Source organism: Eublepharis macularius, chromosome 8 (genome assembly GCF_028583425.1).
Source record: "Eublepharis macularius isolate TG4126 chromosome 8, MPM_Emac_v1.0, whole genome shotgun sequence".
Taxonomy (NCBI): domain Eukaryota; kingdom Metazoa; phylum Chordata; class Lepidosauria; order Squamata; family Eublepharidae; genus Eublepharis; species Eublepharis macularius.
The window spans coordinates 112806920-112829688 of record NC_072797.1 but is presented as its reverse complement, the minus strand read 5'-3'; the positions used below and the strand labels follow the sequence as shown (position 1 = coordinate 112829688).

The window sequence follows — 22769 nt, the reverse complement described above, 5'->3', positions numbered from 1 at the left end:
AAAACAATAACGAAGCATGGGGATGGAAGAGGAAGAAGCAATCACTATGGGATCAAGATGTTTGAGGTATGGGAAAAGAGTATCAGAAAAATCCACATCTATACCTATTTCCAGGTACATCTATATGCACACGTATACACTTAAAGGAAGAACCCAGAGTATTCTGGAGTTCAATTGCTTCTTGTTGCTCTGTAAGAAAAGCTAGGATGGCCTTTAGCAAGGGCTTGTTGGCCCACTATGGTGCTTGTGTTCTGGGTCCAAATGAGCACCAGGTACTAGAAAGGATAATAATTTCAGATAGACAAGCTGTATTAGTCTGCAGCAGCAAAATAAAACAGGAGACCAGAGGCACCTTAGAGACTATTTGGATTTATTCCAGCATAAACATTTATAGTCCAGAGTTCACTTCATCACATGCAAGGGGTGGACCATGCCAAAGGACAATGAGATGCTACATTCTGATATACTTTCACTTTCCAACTATATCAGAAATGGTCAGTCTCCAGAAGGTACACTAATCCTGCCACTTCTGGCTAGCTTTGAAACAAGCAGCACATGACAAGAAAAGGGGGCATGGTAAGAAAAAAGTAATAGCAGCAGCAGCAGGAAAAAGAATATATTGCAAAAGCTATTAGCCAGCTGTGGTTGGTCAGAAAACCACAACAGCAGCGCAGACAATGAACCTATAGGTGGTTAATGTGGTTTATAGGAGGACTAGGAGGTGCTTGTGCTGGGTTTCTTCCACATGGAGGTATTCCTCCACATCCCTCTGCACTGCAGTGCCTCTTCTGGGGGCTTCTGTACAACACTGTTGCTCAGTGGTCCTGTTCCAGGTTTTCCCTGGCTCTGCTCTACAGTTTCCCAAACCTGCTTTGGTATGACTTTTCCCCAAGGGGGCCATGGCAAGCTGTATACAAATCTAGACCTTCTGAATGCACATGGTCCTTGAAATAAGTTGCTGGGTCCTGCAATGCACCAGGCAGAAAGTACTATTCTAGTGACCAGGCAAGGGCACATGGCCAAGAGTTGGACTTTCTGCAAGTGTCCTACGCTCAGTCATGAAAGAGTTAAATTGCTGTTCTATGTATTGTCGAAGGCTTTCACGGCCGGAGAACGATGGTTGTTGTGGGTTTTCCGGGCTGTATTGCCGTGGTCTTGGCATTGTAGTTCCTGACGTTTCGCCAGCAGCTGTGGCTGGCATCTTCAGAGGTGTAGCACCAAAAGACGGAGATCTCTCAGTGTCACAGTGTGGAAAAGATGTAGGTCATAGGAGGATTCTACGAAAGGCAAAGCTTCCCACCAGCAATATAACACGCAAGGAGAGAAATGCCATTAAGACCCTCAATGCAGATCCAGACATCATCATTCTACCAGCTGATAAAGGCAATGCTACAGTGATCATGAAAACAGAGGAATACAAAAAGAAGATTAAGGAACTCCTGGACCCCTCCACCTACAAAAAACTAAAACGAGATCCCACTTGCAAAATCACCAGGCTAACAAATGCGCTGATCAAGAATTCCTCACTACATCCCAACACGCGCAGAAAACTATGCAAGACTGAAGCACAGCCACCTAGACTATATGGACCCCCCAAAATACATAAGGATTCAGTCCCGCTCCGACCCATTGTGAGTACCATTGGCTCACCGACATATGAATTAGCTAGACATCTGGCAGATCTCCTGCAGGACCACATCGGGAAAACCTCGTCTTACATCAAAGATTCAGCAGATTTCATCAACAAAATCAGTTCTCTGAAACTCAATCCACAAGACATACTTGTCAGTTTTGATGTTGTATCCCTGTTTACCAAGGTTCCAGTAAAAGACACTATTGCACTTATTAATCAGATTTTCCCAGAGGATGTAACAGCCTTATTCCACCATTGTCTGACAACCAGTTACTTCCAATGGGACAACGAATTCTATGAACAGATGGATGGGGTGGCCATGGGGAGCCCACTCAGCCCAGTTATAGCAAACTTCTACATGGAACATTTTGAAAAAACAGCTCTAGAATCAGTACCCCACAAACCTAGTGTATGGTTCCGGTTTGTGGATGATACGTTTATCATTTGGAGCCATGGGGAGGAAGAATTGATGGGGTTTTTGAATCATCTCAACAACATCCACCTGAACATACAATTCACAACGGAGAAAGAAATCGAGGGAAAACTCCCATTCCTGGATACCTTGGTCATCCGCAAAGCAAACTTTCAGTTAGGTCACAAGGTCTACAGGAAACCAACTCACACTGATCGGTACTTACACAAAAACTCCAATCACCACCCCTGACAGAAAAGAGGCATAATGAAAACATTAGTGGATCGTGCAAGACGGATATGTGAGCCGCACTTTCTCAATGAGGAAATTAATCATTTAAACCACGCACTTCAGGCAAATGGCTACTCCAGAAATGAAATCCGAAGAGCAATCAAACCCAGGATGAATCAAACAACCAAGGAAAAACAGTCTCCTACAGGAAAAGTGTTTTTGCCATATATCAAAGGAATTACTGATCAGATGGGAAAGCTTATGAAAAAGCATAACCTTCAAGCAGTATTCAGACCCACCCGAAAAATACAACAGATGCTACGATCAGCAAAAGACAGTAGAGACCCCCTCACCTCTGCAGGAGTATACTGTATACCCTGCAGCTGTGGACAAGTTTACATCGGGACCACAAAGCGTAGCATCCAGACAAGAATAAAAGAACATGAAAGACACTGCAGACTTGGACAACCTGAAAAATCAGCAGTGGCTGAACATAGCCTAACGCAAACAGGGCACAGTATCTTAGTCCAGGACACCAAAATACTGGACAACACTTCCAACTACTTTGTCAGACTGCACAGGGAAGCCATTGAAATTCACAAGCATAAGCAAAACTTCAACAGGAAAGAAGAAACCTTAAGAATGAACAGAGCATGGTTTCCAGTTCTGAAAAACACCAGGCTAACAAAACATTCTATCCCCGACAATAGCCCTGCAGAGAAGATTAGCACATCAAGTACCAATCCATATGCAAAAGAACCTCCTCAGGATACAGTGAAGCCTCTCGCCATTAGCATTCCACACCCGGGGAAACTCTTACAGGATGACTCAGCTCAACCCCACCCCTCCTGAGTAGATACAAATGACCTACATCTTTTCCACACTGTGACACTGAGAGATCTCCGTCTTTTGGTGCTACGCCTCTGAAGATGCCAGCCACAGCTGCTGGCGAAACGTCAGGAACTACAATGCCAAGACCACGGCAATACAGCCCGGAAAACCCACTACAACCAAATTGCTGTTCTGTTTGTTTAGTCAGATAGCTAGTTAGCATAGGACCACTTAGGCTTCGAGAGAAGTTCCCGCCAGGGAAAGTGGGAGTCTTTAGTCTTAATGAGAGAATCTAGGATTGTCTATTGGGTGAGCCGGTTTATTGGGTGGCAAGTAGCTAGCAACATATACTAAGGTTTTATTGCTCTTTGTTCAGTCTGCTGCTACCACTACAGTCTACTACTACTACTTCACTAGACCATGCAGTCTAAGCTTTCCTCTCTCTAGGACCTAGCTGAGACTATCAAGATGTAGTCAGAAACTGTTTGTTATTTTTCCTACTAAATATACCCTTTTCACCCTATTATGTAGTAAAGTATTTTTATAGAGCTAGAATCACAGAAGTCTGTCTACTTATTTCCATTGCGCTATTATCAGACTCTGCAAACATATATCTTATTGCTGCTGCAACCCCCAACACCAAGCTCCTAGCATTTATATCAGACCCGCTTAATACAGTTTTTTTGTTCTTGCTAATCTCAGATAACAACACGGCATTCTCCTTTTCCTTTCTGTTCTTGAAGAGCACTAAGTACATACAGTCTCTAGGCTAGATCCCAGCCTCAGACCATAAGGTTCCTTGTTCAAGTCCCAAAGTACCAGCAGCTGTAAGGGGGAAAAAGCTCTCTAAATAATCAGGGACAGGGAAAAATGAGTTCTTTTCTTCCCTTAGATTTTCATCAAATAAAACTTACCTCAGCGTCTTTAGTATTAATACAGTAAAACCTCATTTTATCTGGATCAGATCATGCCTTGCTTTTGCTAGACATGTTGAGTTGGATCTGTCCCACGTAGCTTTTGTAAACATGGGTGCAATCAACCCCAGCTTACCTCTTATAAAAGAGGGATTGTAAAAGGGGACCCTGCCATCCTTTTCCATACTGGTTGAATCCAACCTGGTATATGTACACTTGGGCTGCTATCCAGGGCTTTTTTTCAGGGGGAATGCGGGGGAACGGAGTTCCAGAACCTCTTGAAAATGGTCACATGGCTGGTGGCCCCACCCCCCAATCTCCAGACAGAGGGGAGTTGAGATTGCCCTCCGTGCCACTCAGCATCCAGCACGGAGGGCAATCTCAACTCCCCTCTGTCTGGAGATCAGAGGGCGGGGCCACCAGCCATATGACCATTTTTGCCAAGGGCAACTGAATTCCACCACCTCTTTTCCCAGAAAAAAGCCCTGCTGCTATCCAAAAAAGTACTTTGGATATGCTAAGGACCAGAGCAGCCCTAAGGAAATTTCTCACAATGCCCCCTTGCCCTGTGTCTCCTATGTTTTAAGAGATGTCCATAGTGTCTAATATTTTAACCACAAATATGAGGAAACCTCTGAATAATTTCAATATTGTTTGAAATTCCCATCTCCAGGGCCACTACCATATTCACATCAAAATTAAACGATAGGAGACAGGAGTGGAGGAAAGGTCAATTTTTGGAGAGGACTAAGAAAACCTGCTTATTTTCATTGCATTTGGCCAATAAGAACCTGATGTCCCCCCGAGTGAGCTGTATGATACAATAGCATAACACCACTGATCCATAGCCAGTAATCTGTTCTTAATTGTAATCAGAATAATCAATTTGTAGGTCCAGCTGGGAATGGGACTGTATTGGTTTACATTGCCATCAAGAAACTCTCCCCCCCCCCACTCCCGCCGCTTCTCTGGTTAGAGAAATATTGTATTAGAAAGACAAAAGGTCAGTTGAAACAGATGAATTCAAGCAACTTTTGATAACTGAGCCTGGATATGACATCATGGTATGATATAAACCAACCGCTGCTCCTGCAAAGGAACTGGAGGAAAGCATGCATTATGTAAACCTCACCTGAAATTCCAGGGAAAGTACAAATTGAACAATTTGCTTATGTCTTTTTAAAGGAAAGATCAGATCCTTACTCATACATGCAGCATGATAATTCAATCAAAGTCCGCATGAATGTTTTCCAAAATACACAAGAGCGAGACACCCCCTGACTCCGATACGATTATTATCAGCTAAATGAAAGCAACAAATCTAATTTCCCTAGAAAGCACCAGAGACTTGGCAACAGTCCAACCAAACAGTGTTCTTCAGAATGGGTTAAGTATGGTCTATACTGTGGTGGTCATCTCTGGGTGATGGGCAGATCTTTAAACCAGGGAATTAACTGTCTACCTGATTCTATGAGGAATTACAGAATAAACATGGCTGGTAGAGCCACACTGGTTCTACCCATACAAGATAATGGCCATTTCCACATGGGTTATCTGCCCTGGGGTCAATGCTTTTCTCCAGTCTTTCTCAAACCTGCTCTGCTTTGAATTTTTGGGAAAGACTGCAGTAGGGTCTGCATGTGTGCGTGGGAAAACTTGGATTTTTCTACCCAAATGGTAGTCATTTTCCCTGACACTATCCCCCTGGCAGCCATTTTTTAAAAATTTGGCACAAGAATATCATTATATCAATATACCACTGTGGTGGCGTAGCATGGTCCAGTGTCGCCTGGGGCAGGAGATGCTTTTTCTCCACCTCCCTCCACATGATGATGTCACTTCTGGGAAATGATATCATTGCGCAGGGGTGCCCCTCTCACCAGAGAGCGCTCCCCCGGTTTGCATGAGCAGCTGCAGCAAAGAGGTAAGGGGTGAGCAGGGAAGCAGGCGACCTCCTTCTTGCTTCCCCGCTCGCCTCCCCACATCCCCACTCTTCTCCCTGCTTGCCTCTCTGCCACCTGCTGTGCTGCCAGGACGCCTGGCAGCACCAGCAAAGGGGCGGGGAGGTGGCCTGCCTCCCCGCTTGCCTTCCCACCTGCCGCACCGCCAGGGCGCCCGGCTTCCTGGGCGCCAAGGCAGGCGGCAGTGGCGAAGGGGTGCTCCTGGGGGGGCCGTGGACGAGGCACCCCCTAAAAATTTTGTGCCCGAGCCGGCCACCCCCGTGCCCCCCCTGCATGCTACACCTCTGTACCACTGTATGTGTTACACAGGTTCTCTGAATTTTGTCAAAAAACCCCAAACAACTCTCTAGCTCCTTCCTTTGCAGAGCTATAGAAATCGAATAAACAAATAAATAAATAAAAATAAAGAGAGAGGCATATCTCCGCAACAGAAGAGGCTAGATATAAATAAAAGCTAGGAATTCACGGAACCTGTTATATCTACTGTTATAATGTTATTGTCATGTATGCCAGCATACCTGCCATGATTGTACTCTACATTTTGTACTGGTCAATGCTGTTTGTCAGAGTTATGTGCTGTATTCTGTGTAGATCACCTGAGAGAGTCTTAACTGCTAATATTAATTGCAGGAGAGCCAGTGGGGCCTCTCCATTATCTGTTGAAAATATGTACTTTCACTTCTTCCAGCAAATGTCCTTGAAGGAGAGCTGCTAGCAGCACACATTGTATCTTTTCCCAGAGACTGGGATATTTTCCTTTGTGCTTCATGTAGTCTAAACTAATCTGTTCCCATGTAACCTCTTTGGGGTTTCGCGCCAAAATGTCAATGGACCCCGAAGGGCGGGAAGTTTCCCCATAATTAGCAATGCCTTTGTTTGAATTGTCCCTTCTGCCAGTGCCACCTTCAGGTGAACACCTATACTGTATGGATCTCAATAAAGCTACTTCAACTGGAACACCTGTGTGTTAACTGTGGAGGGCTTGAGGGATCTAACTACCAGGGACTGACATTTATATTGAAATAACAATATTCTAGTGCTATTTTTTTAAAGTGCAAATGCCCTGGTAGCCCAGGGAAGTGGGGCTGCGGCTGCTAGGGGACTGGAACAGAGAAACCGCAGAGAATCCTGCCACGTGGAAGCCTGCTGCAGCTGCATTTTACCAGCAGCCATGCCAGCAACAGGGAAACCACATAAGCCCATCCCTGGTGGAAACCATCTGTAGGTGTTTAATTTGCCATTCTTTCAAACTGGCTCTCCACTATCACAAAAATTAATGATTGTATGTTCTTACCTGACCCCAAGGTGAAGTGGCCCATTCCACACACAGCTGTCTGTTACAGCTCTGAGTATCTACAGGGCGCTTAGCCACCTGAGCACATGCATCGTTGGGCATGGGGACTGAGTTGCCTGCAGCTGTCAGTTTCTGGCATGTCACCCGCCGGTTCTGGATGCCTCCACCACAGCTTTGTGTGCAGTGGGACCATGACGTCACCATCCACCTAAGTGAGGAACAAGGACAATGGCAGAATTATGGGCAGAGAACGATGAGAGAGCTGCAGTGATATTCCAAAATTACACATTTCCCCCCTTATTTTTCAGTCATTAAAGCCATTTCTAATGAGGACTTCTTACTTTGTAAATGAGGCCAGTAAGACTAGTAAAACTCAGCTTGTCCTTTAATCACAGCATGCTTGGAATTCAACCACTAGGGAATTCAACCATCATTTCAAGGCTTTTCTCAGTGTGGCAGGCTCAGAATATAGAACCATGGAATTATATAATTTGTTATGTTCCTTGTTAGACTACACTATGAAAAATATCTATGTGGTGCTTCCCCTAATTATGAAGATATTAGATTTAAAACCAGCAAAACAGATCTTTGGTGCGATGATAGTGGAAGCCCAATTGGAAATAATGGTTTAGAGTCAATTTGCTCTCTTGGCACCAGCTTGCTCTTGATGCTGAGGAACGGCTGTGCATCTTCATTCCATGCTGAATCCTAAATGATGTATATCCTCCTCTACCAGAAGTGAATGGAAGCTATCCTGGCAAACAGCAGCTTCAAGGATGCTGGAACATCTCCCTAGCGCATACAATTTGCATTCCGCAAGCACAGATAAATTTCATGGCTGATACCAGAAATCCCCACACGCACCCCACGCTTATGTTCCATTTTTAGACTTAGATTCCTGGCTGCCATCCTCCTTCTCCCGAACTGAGACTGAACAGGAAACTCCCACAGTCCAACATTCCATCTCCTCTGGGCCTTTCCTTGCTCTGGGCTGGAGTGCTGGCTGCTCTTATGAGCCAGACTTTATTTTCTGGATTCTGAGTGGGGTAAGACCTCATCCTCTTTTCAGACTTTTTATGGCAATCATGGAAGACGAATGTTCCAAATTTCAGTTTTCGATCTATTCTAGAAATATCTCAGCAATTTGGTAACCTTACCAGCAAGGTCCAAGCACAACTACACGTTACGTGTAGGTCTGTGATTATTTTTTTGGATGACCTGTTTTTAAAACAGAATGCAGCAGTTGGTGCGACAGTTCAGAGGGATGTGCATTCTAAAGGAAGGGGCTACTTAACTCTTTCCCTTTAGGCTGTTCTCCTGCCGGAAACTGCCACCTCCAACCAGCTTTTATTCCTGCTGAGGGAAATGTTATGTGTCTTCATATTCCCCCCTCCTCAGCACATATTCCTCCTAGGGCTGCCAGGTCTCCTAGTGGAGGCGGGGGATCCCCCTTCCTACCCTTCACTACAACTCATCTGGCTGACAGGGGGAAAAGGCGGGGAAACAGGCCTCCCAGTCCAGCTCAAAGATGTCATTCCCAGGAGTGACATCATTGTGCAGGGCCCATGAGCTCTCTTGTGCTTTGCACCCAGCTGATTTGTGCAGAAAACGAGACAAGAAAGGTGAGTGCCGGGTCCCCCTCCTCTCCCGCCGGGAGGGTAAGGAGACCTGGCAACCTTATTTTCTTGCTCAGGAAAATAGTACGGGGAGAGAGAATGATGTCGCTCCTCTCCTGTCCCCTGAATGCAGCTCTTCCCAAGGAATTGTTTTATAAAAACATTAGGCAGTGGTGGTTAAAAAATGGAAAGTGTAGTTCTGATTTTAGATAGAGAAGCCTCTTAAAAATAGCAGAATTGCTCAAAGGCCTTAACTGCAGTCATTCCGCATAGGATTGCTCTGGGAATCATGGAAGGACACACAGAACTTGACACTTTTTGTATTGTCGAAGGCTTTCACGGCCGGAGAACGATAGTTGTTGTGGATTTTCCGGGCTGTATAGCTGTGGTCTTGGCATTGTAGTTCCTGACGTTAAGCCAGCAGCTGTGGCTGGCATCTTCAGAGGTGTAGCACCAAAAGACACAGCCAAGTATCTTTTAGTGTGTCTTTTGGTGCTACACCTCTGAAGATGCCAGCCACAGCTGCTGGCGAAACGTCAGGAACTACAATGCCAAGACCACGGCTATACAGCCCGGAAAATCCACAACAACCATTGACACTTTTTGATTTCTTTCTTCTCAGATAACACTATGAAGCTCTTTATGAAATCAAGATGCACCTGACCCAGCAAATTTTCGGAAACCTCAAGTTCAGTTAAATTCATTGCAATTAACAGTTCCAATACACTGCAATTACTAACATGTTTTGAAACTTTTGTGCAGAAAACAGTACATCTCTGCTAGCCTTTGGGTGCTACGAACTAGCCAGGCCCTTCATGCTCAGGTAACTTGTTGCTCATTGCTGGCTGTTCCTGCTTCTTGTCAGAATGTGGTGAAGGAGCACATCCTTTGGTGGATATGAATTGCAGCCACATGTGTGCAAGTAATCTTTGGATAACAATGATCCGACACGTTTCAGAAAAGCTGGCATTAATGGGCAGGAAGCCAAGTTGGATGAGGTGGCCTGCTAATGGTGTGGCGTGATGTCTGTTGGGAAGATGGTGGGAGGAAATGGAAGGGAAGTGATTATTGGTTCCATGGGAGAATTCTTGTCAAGCCGGAAACTCTGGCCAGCTCGGCCTCATGTTTCGTTTCAGGATTTATATACCCTGAGCTAAGGAGGAAATCCCAGCGTGTTCCCCAAAGAGTAATCTTGCTTCTGTTTCTTAATTACTTGATAGAATGGGCAAAAAAGTGCTTGCAGACTCAGATGGCTATGAGGATTTGAGCAGAAATAGTTGAAACTTGTTTTCATTCTTGTACTGTTGATCAACATCCCCCAAACACTGCAGAAACAAATAAGGAAAATAAAAGGTACTGCCAAGGAAAGAAACCATATTCCTCCTCCTACTTCTTTGTATTATACTGTCTGGAAAGGTCAGACCCACAACTTTTCTAGCCCTTGTAAATTTTAAGCTTGTATTTTCATCCTCTTTCTGCTTCCAAACATACACATTTCATCAGTTTCTTGGGAGTCAGGAAAGCAGTATGGGCGGAGCTGCAGCTTAGGAAGGAGCTTACATGTATAAATCATTCTTGCAGAAGTATTCCCATCAGCACGTCAGGCTGTTGCTGATATTAATGAGCGTGTTTCATATTTCACTAACTCTCCTGCTCCCAGCTGTTCATTTCGGTTCAGCTGGCCATCCAGATACTCTTTACCTAATGGAGAGGTGTGTGAAGTACTATGGAAAAGTAATAAAACGGGAGACATTTCCACAGTGGCCACTCCATGGTTGTCATGTTATTTCCTTGATTCACAGCTTGGCTGCTCTGCTATTGTCAGAAAACACCAGGAGGATGACATGTTGAGGTCAATCATGGGTGCAAATGTGAACGTGGAAGAGTTTTGCTACACATGGTATCATTCTGCGTTTTTTCCAGAGTGAGATATGAACTTTCCCCAGCTGATCAGTCTAGGAATTGTTATGGACAAGGCTGCAAAACACGGAGCGTGGCCTGTATAATGGACTTATTTGCCTGAAACCACTGACCATTACAAAGAAAAGCACAGAATGACACGGTCAAGACTGGCTTCTGAAGACTGCTGAGAACCACTTTAATCTATTAAAAAAAGTAAAATCCTGGCCCTCATGATGGCAAAAAAGAGAATTTGTCTTCAGTTCACTTTGTCTGTATTTATTCAGATTCGGAACTGAGGTTTAATACTGCCATATGCAGTCACAGATTTAATACCTGAGTATTCACACCCTGTCAGTCAAAAGATATTGACAGCTGAAGGCAGATTTACTGGATCATTTTCTCCTTGGTGTTCCCAAAGGAAAAGGGTAAAAGGAATGAGTTTCTTCCAGTTTACAAAAGCTTCCCTATCTGATTTCCTGGAGGGGATTCTTAACTTACCACTGGTAACTGGTTAGTGGTTTTTACAATTCTGAAACACAATCTCCATTTTAGTGGAACTACGTTTTGATCAGCACAAACAAACATGGATAACAGAATAGTGAAGTATCACTGCAGTGAAGATTATGTGATGGGAATGGGAGTGGAAGAACACACCTTGACGGGCAATCTCTTCTGTTACAAGCAATGGGCTGTAGAGTTGGTTTGGGCTTCTTCAGGCAATGGGATATGTTGACTTGGGTTCCACCTAGTAAGCATCTTAGCTGGTGATGTTGTATGCCCTTGTTACCGCAAGAGGCCGAACAGGGTGACATCTTGTCCACGGACCACCAATAATCTGTCACAGTAATGCAACATTTATGTTAAAAGATGTAAAACTATCAACAGATGTTTATTAACGCTGCTAGAACTGTAGCCATGGCAATGGAAGTCACTACCCTACAAAAATTATTACTAATTTGTATACCAACACACAGCCATGCTAATCATTTATAGCACATTGGTGGCTTAGAAGGGAACCCATCCCAAATAATAAAAATATAACTGTCTGAAGGCAATTTCAGCTCTCACTGTCATCTCAATGTTATAAATGTCATCTCATTTACCTTTAGTTAATTTTGATCAACTAAAAGAGTTCAGCTTCAGAAACTATCCTTGAGATTAGGGCTGGCTTCCCAAGCATATCATATTCCTTTCCTCACTAGGAAAATACCCTATCTGTCTTTCTCACTTTGGTGGACCTTTTCTGTATCATCTCCAACATGATACATATGTCATAACATGTATCATAACCAGGGCTTTTTTCTGAGAAAAGAGGTGGCGGAACTCTCAAGAGGGAAATGGGGGATAAACACACGGGATTCTTTGAAATAATATTATTTTCACACACTATTGCCGAGTATTTTCAAAAGGTGCCGGAGCTCCATTCCACTGCATTCCTGCTGAAAAAAAGCCCTCATCATAATCATTTCATGACACAACCAGAGGATTCTCTGGGCTGTGGCTCAGTGATACGGCAGGCACTTTGCAGGTAGAAGATTCCAGGTACAACCTCTGAAATCTTCAGTTAAGGGATCTCTGGTAGCAGGACAGAGCAAGGAAAGAATCTTCTCTACCCGAGTAGTCTGAGTAGAGAGACTAACTGAACTAGATGGATAAACAGTCTGACTCAGTATAAGGCACTTTCATATGCAACTGCATACTTTCACCTATTTCTCTACCCTTGCTCCTTTATTATGAATGAAAGATACTGGAAAAATCGTAAGAATGTTCTAGCAAAGGTGTGCTGAGATTCTGAGGGAAAGACAGTGCAGCTGAAAATACCATCAGGTTATTTTCAACTCACCAAGTAAATTAATTTGTCTTATGTTATACCTATACTTGCAGGACTAATTTGCAAGAGTATTCCCACAAGAGCATTCATAACACAGGAAGAACTCTTTTGAGAACATTTTGGGGTATTGTATACCTCAACTTCAAAATGCAAGTATTGTAAGCATTCCATCTCATTGTCAGTGTACCTCTGTTAAGAGTTTAACTGAAGAGATGGTCAAATATTTGAAAGGTATCTTGGAGAGACTGCTCTCAGGGAACTCTGTGCTTGATTCCCTAGTTTTTCACACAGCTGTAATGTCAATTAATGACTTAACCCCGATTGGTTGTTGAATTGCTGGGTGATTCACTGAGGCCTGAAAAGATGGCTTCTCAACTCAGCCCCTCGCTTAGTTCCTCATCATGATGTGAGCATGCAAGAGAGAAGCTGGAAGCTGCATGTCCTTATGCTGGATCAACCAAGCATGAGAGGAGGCTCGCTTTCTGATGGATGGGTGAGATACGCGACGATGGAAATTGCTTAGAGGTGCTTAGGTAGCTAACTCTTAAATTTTAGATAGGAAGTTTTATTATTTAGCAACAGTAAGGATTTCTTGTTTTAATACCTGTTGCCTGAGTAAGAATGTTTCATGCTTTTGGAGAAACTCAATTAACAAACTTATCTTTTGCTAAGTTGAGTCTGGAATTCTTGTGTGTGGGTACACCCCCAAAACGAACCCAATATTGGAAAGCCTGGCCTTTAGGAAAGGTAGAGCTTTCGGTTTCACAAATAAGGCGAATGTGTCCTGCCTGCTTGGTTGCTGGGGCGGCTGTGGTCGGTGCCCAGAACTGGGATATGAGGGATTGGGTTCCGTACACTGAATTTTAAAAAAATTGTCACCTACAGCACCATGTCAGCCTCTGAAATCCATCCTCCAAATAAAGAAGTACCATTTTTACCTTGAATTGTCAAAGAGGTTTTTTGTACGAGCAAGCCTGCCTCATTTTGGGCCACGCAGTGGATTTCGCCATGAATATCATTGCTAATGTTCAGTATCTGAAGAATCTGACCAGCTGCTAGCACATGGTGAGGCATACTGATGGGCTGACCAGCATATAACCAAGTGATGTTAGGGGTCGGATGTCCATGAACTGGGCAACCTGAAAAATAAGGAAGAGAAATCTGTTAGATCCCAGCTAAATGACGTATCTAGTCATACATTCACTTGTTAGGAAAAAGAATAGGACATGAAAACAGGGTTGCGCTTACTTGTGATGTTCATCTAATGGTCTTCTGTTCAAGCACATATGGGATCTGTGCATGCACAGGCCAGCCATGGACGTTCCAAAGCTCCTAGAGGCATGAGACACTCGCCTAGCCTTTTCAAGCGCTTTCCCCTCAGGCGTGGATATAGAAGGCAGGGTAAGTGGCTCCCTCCCTTAGTTCTCTAAGCTGTCAGTGTAGAAGGAAGACAAGAAAAAGAACTCATGGCGGGCAAGGAAGGAGGGATGTGTACCTGCACAGAAGGCTACTTAATGAACAACCGTTACAGTTAAGTGTAACCCCGTTTTCATTGTTGTGTCATCTGTGCAGGCCTACATTGGATATAAGCAAGCTAACTTACCCAGGAGGAGAGTGTGAAGCTCTTTAATGGAAAAAAACTCTTTAGGACTGCCTTGCCAACAGCTGCGTTTCTTCTGGAGTCCACATCAATGGCATAATGTTTGGTGAAAGTCAATGGCATTGATCAGGTGGCCACCTTGCACAAATCAACTAGAGGGATGCACAAATTGAAGGCTGATGAGGTGGCCTGAGCCCTTGCGGAATGAGCCCTTACATGTAATGGACATGGTTGCTTAGACTGTTTATAGCGTGTCTTAATGAACCATACTATCCATTTTGAAACAGTCTGCAGAGACTTTCTAACCATTTTTTGCTCCCTTTGAATGATACAAAGAGATTAGGGTTCTTCTGGAAAGGAGATGATCTGTCTAGATAAAAACAAAAGGCACTTTAACATCTAGAGTGTGCAACAGTCTGTCTGCATTGTCTTGAAGTGTCGGAACGAAGACCAGTAGGACAATCTCTTGGTTCATGTGAAAATAAAAGATGACCTTTGGCAGAAAAGGGAGGCTTGGATGGAGAATGAACTTATCTGCAAACATCTTAATGAAAGGAGGGTCAGATCTCAGATCTTGCAATCCACTAACCCTCGTAGCTGAGGTTATGGCCACCAGAAAAGCTGTTTTAGCTGCCAGCATCTTGGGGGTGGGGGGCAGGTAGCTAGGGGCTCAAAAATGTTATGCATGATTAAGGTAAGAACCAAGGAAAGAATTCACTGTGGAACAGGTCTGGTTGCTGGAGTATATAGGTTTGCTAGACCTCTAAGGAAAGACTTGCATTCTGGCTGAGCAAAAAGTGATACTTCATTTATGTTATCATGGTAGGTGAAAATGGCCACCAAATGGACCCTGATGGAGGAATTAGCCTTTAACTGGACCAAATAGTGTAGAACAGAAGGCAACGAGGCAGAGACAGAGTTGAGATTGTTGTCTTTGGCCCAAATAGAATTTCCCCCCATTTTGCTAGATATGATTTCCTGGTGGATGGTTGACTAGCCTCCAACAGGTCCTTTTGGACTCAGGAGGAAAAAACTAATTCACAGGAGACACGAACCAGGCAGTCAGTCTTAAGAGTGCCCAGGTCATGATGGAGAATGATGTCATCCTGTAGCAGGTCTGGGGTTAGGGGAAAATAGTGGATCCTGCCTTGTGCCATTTGAAACAGAGTGGCAAACCAGGCCTGTCTTGGCTAAGAAGGTGTTGTAATTGCCGAGCAACCTTCCCTCATCATCTTGCTGAGTGTTAGTCTCATAAGAGGCAGAGGGGGAAATGCATATAGGAGGGTGCCTGACAAAGGAATATGAAAGGTATTTCCTAGAGAGGCCTTTTCTTTCTCTGTCCTTGAACAATACCGTGCACGCTTCTTGTTGAGGCATGTCACAAAGAGGTGTATGGATGGATGCCCACACTTTGCAAAGAGCACGCAGAGGAACTTTGTGTGTATAGACCACTTGTAATTCTGAGTTTTGGGCTGAGTGAGGGCATCTGCCTGAACATTGTTCTTGCTTGCTATGTGTATGCCAAAGAGACTTATTTGATGTTGGATAGACGGTTCTCTATTAGTAAGGATTCTTGGGAGAGAGCTACGGAGGCTCTACCCCCCCTCCCCGGGTGTTTAAGTAATGCACAGTTGTATTGTCTGTGCTTATATGAACATTCTTGCTTCCTACTAGCTGTACAAGAGCGTTCAGAGCATACTTTATCACCCTGAGTTTGAGGAGGTTGATATGCATAAATGATTCCTGAGGGGACTATGCTCCCTTTACCTGGTTGGTCCCAGATCAAGCCCCCTAACCTGACAGAGAGGCATCTGTGTTGATCGAGATTTGTATTGGGAAAGAACCAAAAGGAAGTTCCTTTTGTCACTCCACCACTTCAGGAACCTGTGGATGAGTCTTGGAATGAAGAACCAGTTGTATGGGTTCTGGTTGTGTGGGTGGAACAATCTGACAAATCAGTTTTGGAGGGGACAGAGAGTTAGGGAGGCCATAAAACCTAACCGTCTTTGAAACTGTTTTGCACTTTGGTGCCTGTATGAAAGGGCCTTGTTCAGGGTGAGGAGAAATTTTGTTATCCTGTCTGGAGTAGGAAAGGCAAGGGCTTGAGAGGAGTCTAGGACTGTCCCCACAAAAACCACCTACTGTTGGACAACCAGAGATGACTTCTCTAGATTGACCTTGAAGTTCAGTTGGTCCAGGACAGTTGGAACCAGAGATAAGAGTTGGGGGAACAGATTCTCCGGTCTGGTCTTCTAGAAGCCAATCATCAAGATAGGGGAAGATGGTACGCCCTTTTTCTCTGAAGTGGCTCACCACAGGTGCCATGACTTTTGTAAAGATACAAGGGGCAGAGGAGAGACCAAAGGAAGAATCTTGTATTGGTATTTTTTGGAGCCACATTGGAAGCAAAGGAACTTTCTGAAGTGAACACTTATTGGAACATGAAAATATGTGTCTTTTACATTGACAGTAACCAAACTTGAACTTTCAACAGGAGTAGAACATTCTTTAACAACAACATTCAAAACTTCTTGAAAACTATGAACTTGTTTAGGGAACAAAGGTCTAAAATGGAGCAGGAGCCCCCTGACTTTTTTGTTCACAGTGAAGGATCAGAAAAACACTCCATCCATGCAAGTGGATGGAACCAATTCCACACCCCTTTTTTCCAACAGTGACTGCACTTCCTCTAAGAGCAATGTGGGAGGAGGTGGAGGGTCAGACAGAGGTGGGATGTTTGGAGGAGTTGTCTTGAACTCCAGGTATAGCCCTAGTTGACAATGAACAATATCCAAGACTCTTGAGTGACAGATTCCCAGGCCTGCAGAGGAAGTGATGAGTTGTTTGGTGTGGCAAGAGATGATCTGGTGTCACAAATAGAGATGGGCACGAACAGAAAAAAACCCGAACATGATGTTCGTTGTTTGTTGCCATCCACGAACAGGGACTCATGAACACTTATGAGCATGACCTGTTCACGAACAGGTTCGTGGTTGGATGTTCGTGGGGGCTGGCAGGCTCTCCTCCAGCCATCATCCAAGTTTGGTCAAGATCCCTACTGCACCACTCCCAGAAACCTGACCTGAGCAGGCACCAGGAAAGGTACCAATAATAAATAATAGCTTGGCCCCAGAGCCTGGCAGCAGCCCTGGAACTTGAAGGGGTAGATCCCTATCCCACCACACACAAAGAAAATTCAAGCTCCAATGCACTCTATCAAAATGCCAACAGCAGCTCTCTCCCTCTCCACTGTGTGCAAAGCCACTGCTTTTTGCTCCCTTGTAACAAATTTGGAGCTCCACACTTGAAAGGAAGACCTGCCTATCCAGCTAAATTGGGCTTAGATTGGGGTTTCCAGGGCAACAGCCGGAGTTCAGACAGAGTTCAGATAATCCCTGCCTACGTTGCCAAGGGAATTGATTGCAGGTGCCAGACTGTCTGGCTTGACGAATAGCAACAAACGAGGCTTGCCACGACCACCTGTTCATTTAGAATGGGGCCTCATAAACAGCTTGTTCTCGAACAGCAGATTGGGTTGTTCGTGGCTTTTTTTTGTTCGTATTGCTGTTTGTGCCCATCTCTAGTCACAAACTCTGCTAATTGGGACTGGATTGATTTTGGAGAATGGGAACATCTTTCGACTTGGTTCTGAAGTATCTCCTAGGAAACTGAACGGAAGTGGAAGAGGAAGGCTGCTGAGAGTCTCTGGATGTTCGGTGCCTTGTCTGGGAATGAAACCGTTGATATCTATTATATGGTGCATACAGCTGAGGGGGATATCTCTGCCTGAATGGATTTGGGCAGAGAGGTGTGATACTCAAAGATCCAGCTGTCACTTTATCATTCTTAATCTTCTTCAGTGCCTTGTCCATAGTTGGATGAGCTGGTGGGGGACTGGCATGACTGTCTCTCGAATGCCATCGAAGAAATCGCTCCCCGTCACCCTCTCCATCCTCGCATCAGATTGGCTCCCTCGTATACAGTGGAGCTACGTCTGATGAAGCGGGAACTGGGACGGCTAGAGTGAGTATGGCGGCGGAATCAGGGTGAAAAGGCGAGAACATCTTATAGAGCATTTATGAAAGCCTATGAGGTAGCAGTGAAGGCAACAAAGAAGGAATACTTTGCTGCCTCCATAGCATCTGCAAGCTCATGCCTGGCAAAATTGTTTCAGGTAGTTCATTCCTTCGTCTCCCTATTGCAGGGAGACCATCAAATTGGAAATTCGGCTATTAGCTCTGAGGCTTTTGGGAGCTTTTTTGCAGATAAAATCTCGTCCCTCCATCACAATCTGCCTGCCATGACTGATACAGCCGTGTCTGGGTGGGTAGAACAGAGCAGGCTGAAGTTGAATCCCATGAAGAAGGGGGTCCTGTACTTGGGCTGTGGGCTGTTGGAGGCAGGGATCCTTCTCCCAACCTTGGGGGGGGGCACCACTTGTTCCTGTACCATTGGTTAGGAGTTTGGGAGTGATTCTGGACTCATTGTCTATGGAGGACCAGATCGCGGCTGTGGCTCGGGCAGCCTTTTTCTACCTTCGGCAGGCCTGGCAACTGGTACCCTACCTCTTGGCCCAGGACCTAACGACAGTGATCCATGCAATGATCACCTTCAGGTTGGACTACTGTAACTCGCTCTACGCAGGGCTGCCCTTGGGCTTGATCCGGAGACTTCAACGGGTCCAGAATGCTGCTGCACGTGTCCTAACTGGAGCTTCGTGTAGGACACACATTACACCTATCTTGCAGTAGCTTCACTGGCTACCAGTAGAATTCCTGATCCGGTTCAAGGTGTTGGTTCTGACCTACAAAGCCCTAAACAGACTGAGACCAGCATACTTAAGGGACCATCTCTCCCCGTATGTGCCCCAGAGAGTGCTTCGTTCAACTGGAAAACATCTACTGGTGGTCCCTGGCCCTAGGGAGGCTCGGCTGTCCTCTACCAGGGCCAGGGTCTTTTCAGTCCTGGCCCCAACCTGGTGGAAGTCTCTGTCTGAGGACACTCGGGCCCACCAGGATCTTGTATCATTTAGGTGGGCCTGTAGGACAGAAATGTTCTGCCAGGCATATGGTGGAGGCTAATTTTAGTCCATCATTGCCAAGCCTTCCACCAGTCTCCCTCTATGAGGGGTTACGGAGAGTCCACTGCTGGCTGCCCTGAAAAGGGGTACAGTATTCAATCTGTTTGCTACTACTTCCCCTTTTTGTATGCTGATGGGCAGGAGAACAGGACTGCCCCGTCTTGGAATGGTTTTATTGATTGCTGTTTTTATGCTGTGATTATTGTTTTTATGTTGTATTTTAATCGATGTCGTACCTCGCCCTGAGCCCGCTTGCGGGGAGGGCTGGTTAAAAATATAATAAATAAATAAATAAAAATGGTGGTGGTGGGGGGAAGAGTCCTAATGTCCATAGGAATTTGTCCATCAAAGTCCTAGTCTACCATGGCAAGTGTAGGTGGGCCCCACCTCATGGACCCACAAGTCTTCCTCATTCCTTGCCACCCATTCCCAACCTGCCTTCACAGGTTTGGGGCTTCCCAAGCAAGGAAAGGCCACGAGTCTAGCACCACTAGCCACTTGTCTAGCCTCTGTTACAGCAGACAGACAGCCCTCACCCAAATCACCACAGGGTCCCCTCTGCCCTCTTCCAGAGGCTCCACCAGACAAGACAGCCAGTTCCCTGTATTTGCCTCCCTTCACCCAGCTACAGCCCAGGGCTACGGGGGAAAAGGGAACCCAGAAGTTACTTTCCTTCATTATACACTTCTACCATTTCATTCACTAGGCCCATTGGTCGTGATCACAACATTTGTGCGTGTGTGTCAGCCAGAGTTAAACAAAACAAAAATAGACTTTATTTATACAATGGAATATAGAACCGAATGAATTTTAAACTACATAAAAGGTTCTATGTGCAGTTTGGGACAGCACTCATTACCCTGTCCTGCCAGGTATATAACCTGCCCACCATGGTTGTGTTTGAACTGGCCCTATGTGGGTTCCAATTGTGTAGCTTATCTGTGTCATAGATAGAAAACAGAATGTATACTGTGCATTCACAACAGCTACAGATGTATGCTCAAACATCTTTGAAGACTGTTGAGCCAGAAGGGGTCATTGTTATGTTAATAAAAACATGAAGGTTTATAAAACATTCAATTAGCCATGTTTCACTAGGGCTATTTCCACAGATTAAAAGGAGAGGGTGAAAAAAGTCAAGAACAACAAGCAAAGGCAAAACCAACCAATGTTAACTACAGTCCTCAGCCAAATTTAGTTGTTTTCTTGTAATCTCCTATGAAGCTCTGAGTTGCCAAATAAATATACTTGTGTTCTTCTTATCACTGCATATTTTATTTGAATCAACTATTACTTCTTCTTCCAAAAGCAATACATAAGATAGTAGCTGCTGGGAAAACCACAAAGCTAATAACAAAAGGTGAAAAAACCCTGTTCTTTCCATGTGTGCTACCACTGAGTAATCATATGTATTGTAATAAAAAAAATCTTGCTAGTCCCTATGAAACAAGTATGTAATATTTATTTCCCATTTGTATCCATGGAATTAAGCTTCAATCACTCTTGATAGGTGACATATTTTACATATTTCTCTTAGTACACAGATATAAAATCTCTTACACATATTTAATGGGAATAAAAAAAGTCACAAAACATTTTGAAAACTGGCCTCTTTTTTAACTCACAGGAATAATATTAACACAGATTACTGACAATAGTACTTATTCTGTATTTCCAATCAGTCATGCAATATGGTCCTGTTATCACTGAGATTAATGCTCAAGTCCTCGCAAAAAATGGTGCAAGTGAATGAAACTAAAAAAACTAGATTGGTATCACAATGCCAGCTCTTACATAGTCATTGCAATAGTCCTTTCAATCAGCTGGTTTGGATTTTCAGGTCTGTTACATGTAGTGGTTCTTACCTGGAAGAACAAACCTGTGGAAAATATGGGGAAGTGGTGAGAAGGTCAGATTAGGAGCTGAGAGACCCAGGTTTGAATCCCCATTCTGCCACAGGAGCTTGCTGGGTGACCTTGGACCAGTCACACACCCTTAGCCTGACTCCCTTCCCAAAGTTATTGCTGGTGAGGACAAAATGAAATTGAATACCCACTGGGCAGAAAAGTGGATTGTACAAATCTAAATAAATATAATCAAGCTAATTTCCAAATGGTATGACTTTTATTCACGCACTGCATAGCCTTATAGCAAGTTCTATATAGGGTTGCCAGGTCCCCCTGTACTCCCAGCGGGAGGTGGGGGCCCCAGCACCTACCTTTTGGGTGTCTCCTTCATGCACGCGCAAAGCACTTATGTGCCCCTAGGCCTGCGCAATGATGTCAGTTCTTGGAAGTGACATCAGCATGGGGGAAGCACTCCCTTGCTCAGTAGTAGCCCGATCCAGCCTGTTTCAGGCCTGGATCGGGCCCAAATAGGCCTGGAATGGACTGCTGCCATGCAGGGGAGGACTCCCCCACACCGCAGCAGACTGATCCAGGCTCAATCCGGGCCCACAGGAGCGCGCCGTGCTGCCCGAGAGCTGGTCACTGGCCGCTGGCCAGGTAAGCAGGGGTGGAGGATGGAGGGTGGGAGCAGAGGATCCCTGCCCCCAGCAGAGGACTGGCAACCCTAGTTCTATAGTACAGAGAATCATCACTCAGAGCAATGCCTGCTTCCTCCATGTACCTGCACTTTTCCTGTTCTATCAGGGCTGTTTATTTATAATTAAAACCCCTAAACATTAAAATAAACAATTTTTTAAAAAGTGAAAGACAGCTTCTCAGAAAATGTTCTAACACGGCAACTTGATAGACTTTCAGAGGCAATAATTATTTCACTTACATCTTCACAAGAAAAAGTTAATTCCACTCAAGTACACATAAGGCAAGGCATGGGAAGGCACAAGACCATATCTAGAAGAATCTATTGATAACTTTCAGTGATAATACGTGGATTCTAAATACATACAATTGGCTAGGGATGGGTCAGCATCCCCAATCCATAAAGAAAAATTGCCAAGGTCAAACCTATACTTGTGCCTCTCCCCCATATTGTTATAAATGAAGACTATTCATGTATGCTTCCCTCCATGAATATACGCCAATTAGACCATTCATAGCACCTGCTCTCTGACCAGTGGTCTTGTCTGCTGTGACTGGATTTCCAGGGTCTCAACAAGCTGAGGTTTTTTAAATCATTGACTACCTGATCCTTTTCAATGGAGATGCTGAGCCCTTCTGCATGCAAACTAGATATGCTACCACTGAACCACAGGCCCTGTACCTTGTCTCATGAAAGAATACCCCCAATAATACAGAATGCAAGTACTAACTGAAGAAACAGACTTCAATGGCTGTAGAGAAATAAGCAACACGTGGCTTGATTGCTTCCCTTGCCTTAGTGAGACCACTCAAGTTAAACGTTTGGGGTCTTACAGCAACGATCCTATGCAGAGTTACTCTGGTCGACGCCAACTAAAATCAACAGGCTTAGGCTGGAGTAACTGCATAGAATTGCACTGG

General features: G+C 44.6%; 1 protein-coding gene across 1 annotated transcript in view; it reads right to left on the bottom strand.

Moving 5' to 3' along the window:
* ADAMTSL1 (ADAMTS like 1) overlaps nucleotides 1-22769 on the bottom strand; it is a 361881-nt gene that overhangs the window by 8404 nt on the left and 330708 nt on the right. Inside the window, exons 24-26 of the mRNA XM_054986918.1 lie at nucleotides 13564-13764; nucleotides 11449-11629; nucleotides 7277-7484 (exon numbers count right to left, since the gene is read on the bottom strand). Coding sequence (XP_054842893.1) covers nucleotides 7277-7484; nucleotides 11449-11629; nucleotides 13564-13764 — 590 coding nt within the window. The remainder of the gene's footprint in view (nucleotides 1-7276; nucleotides 7485-11448; nucleotides 11630-13563; nucleotides 13765-22769) is intronic.